Source organism: Penaeus chinensis, chromosome 16 (assembly GCF_019202785.1).
Source record: "Penaeus chinensis breed Huanghai No. 1 chromosome 16, ASM1920278v2, whole genome shotgun sequence".
Taxonomy (NCBI): domain Eukaryota; kingdom Metazoa; phylum Arthropoda; class Malacostraca; order Decapoda; family Penaeidae; genus Penaeus; species Penaeus chinensis.
In genome coordinates this window covers 35,841,125-35,843,748 of record NC_061834.1, presented here as the reverse complement: position 1 = coordinate 35,843,748, position 2,624 = coordinate 35,841,125, and the positions used below count along the sequence as shown (strand labels likewise).

The window sequence follows — 2,624 nt, the reverse complement described above, 5'->3', positions numbered from 1 at the left end:
AAAGTACACGATAAGCTATTATGATTGGTAACCATAATCGCTCAAGGTGATTTTCAAGGTGAAGTAAAAAACTTAAAATCGCAAACCGTTCTGTGCCTTATATCCAAAAATATAATATTCTGTCTTCAGAGTTAGTAGTTTTAAGCAGAATGGCGTTTATATTCCGAGTCACTAACCCAGGATACAAGCGTAAATGTAAAAGTGTCGAATACACGAGTTATAATAGCTGTAATCTTTCTATTGCAAATAACGATGGGTTAATTTACATATATTGATTATGGATTTAAATAATTATCTGGGATAAAGATTATAGCAATTTAGCTCAGCGATTCATAGTATTAGATAGGCCTATGAAATTACAAAAGAAATGAAAAAAAAGTAATGTTTGGTATTACTTATAATCATTTCATTCATTGGTTTAACAAATTTATCCATTTATTATCTTTGTTGATTTTATTGTCTGTAACTTCTGTTAATGTTCAGCTAATTTTGAGCTATTAAACTTTGCTATTTCGCGATAAAGGAATCATGTTAATCGAATCAGAATGCAATTAAAGTCTTTAGATTACTTTATTGATAATATCTTCGCTTCTTCCATCAATCAACTCACTCTGATCGCAAACAGCTCTTTCATCAGAGAGTAAAACGATTTTTTTTTTTTTTTTTACATTTCCAAATGCTTTATTTAAAAGCTTTATCGGAATGGGAAACATTTTCTTCATCCGACTGCACAAACGGTCTGAAATCTAATTTGTAAAACTTTCCTTCATTAACCTCTCGTAACAAACCTTTGTCTTTTCGAAGTAGAGAAGCCAAAAAAGGCACTCACGCCATAGCCATAATATTTCAGTCACTACGTAATGCGAAGTCTGTGAAGCGGAGAGTGGAGTTCTGTCTCAGTAAAGGTGCAAAGTGACGCGAAGACGGTCGTGCGTCAGTGACAACTCGATGACATGACATGACACAAGGTAAATGACATGACACCTGATGTTGACAGTTCGACCGCACGATAAGATGGCAGGTGCAGAGAGAGAGAAAGATAAGAAGAGATAGAAAGAGAGAAAGAGAGGAGTGACGAGTGACAATGGCAGTCCCAACTGATAAAAGACCTGTGCCAGAGGTAAGACAGAGATAACAAGTGAGAGTAAACACCTGACGTGAAGATGAGGTGACAACTCTAAGAAGAGAGAAATGACGCCGTGTATGTCTAGAACACGTGACACATGATCATGGACAGTGACAGTACCAAGACACGGTGAGGATGAGATGGTGAGGGTGACAGTGGCAGATTAAGGGACACTACAAAGTAGCAAGTGTTGAGTAAGTGGTGGCTCTGTCTAGTGGGTGCATGTGTTATAAAAGACGACATACTACCATGGCTGAATTATAATTATTTCTTTTTGCTCGTAGCCGGAGATTTCTTGGATGAAGGCCGTCTGAACAGGCTATGTGGAAACACAAGTCATGACGTGTAGAGAACAAAATGATAAAAAACACATATTAATACATCGAACTCACAATCAAGCCTGAGAATCTGAAATACACAAAGAACTGACAAGGAGATAAGCACATATACGTCAACAGATGTAAGACATAAAGATGGACAAGGAACCTCTCGTAAATATTGGTCTTTTTAACTGCACAATCACGTTCAAAAGTTCCTGTGAAACATGCTTCGGAATGGGTATCGAAAGGGTTTTAATAAATCACCCTTGTTCTTTACGTTAAAGGGGTTTTCGAAGCTTCTTTCACGATACACGACTTTTGCACGTGATTGTACATCGCAACAAATATGCAACATGTCACGAAATCCTGGAAAAAAGAAAGAAAAGAAAGACAAAAATCGTGACAATATTACATGTTATGACGTCACACCTAGACTGCAGCGGTTCGTGACGTTACGGGAGGACGATTCCATGACGTCACGAGAGAAAGAGAGCATTGGGTCATAAATTTATATCGCTTAGCATGACAAGACCTATTTTACATTCACTGCGTTGTAAATATTGACCTTATGACCACAATGCGCTCTAAAAAATACCTGCAGTCCCTGAGTCAACAGGTGACAGGAGATCTTTAAGTGTTTAGTTATTGCTAAGAAATTCAAACCAAAAATAAAGATAAAAAAACAATGCAACAAGACTTACAAACACATAGGAACGCAGACACTTCACAAACAGGCATTTTCTTACATAATTTGTTTATTTAATGATTGCTGATTATGATAATTCGGTTAAGTTACTAAGCACCAGGATGCACCGCGTGATATATATATATATATATATATATATATATATATATATAGATCATATACTGTATTTGCATGTAGAAATGAATATATACATAAGTACATATACATTATTTTATATTAGTATTCGGAAACGATGCAAATTCGATGACTAACAACAAAGAATTGGAACGAAGCTGGAAATTGGAAACGGGAAACCACGAAACAAAAGAATCCCAGAGGAACATATTGAATAAATTAATTTAATGCATAATTTAATTGAATTACTATCTGAATCTGCATTATCAAATTACTCTTTGTCTCTCGACTTCTTCGAATCTCCACTTTTATTATTATTTTTGTAATATTTGTGTTTGGCCTGTATTCGTCTCGGTAT

At 35.6% G+C, this 2,624-nt stretch overlaps 1 protein-coding gene across 1 annotated transcript in view; it reads right to left on the bottom strand.

The window, feature by feature from the left end:
- Nucleotides 1-1,370: 1,370 nt before the first annotated feature.
- The window catches only part of LOC125033306, a 90,786-nt gene continuing 89,532 nt past the window's right edge, over nt 1,371-2,624 (bottom strand). The window contains exon 8 of the mRNA XM_047624688.1: nt 1,371-1,445. Within this exon, the coding sequence (XP_047480644.1) occupies nt 1,371-1,445 (75 nt within the window). The remainder of the gene's footprint in view (nt 1,446-2,624) is intronic.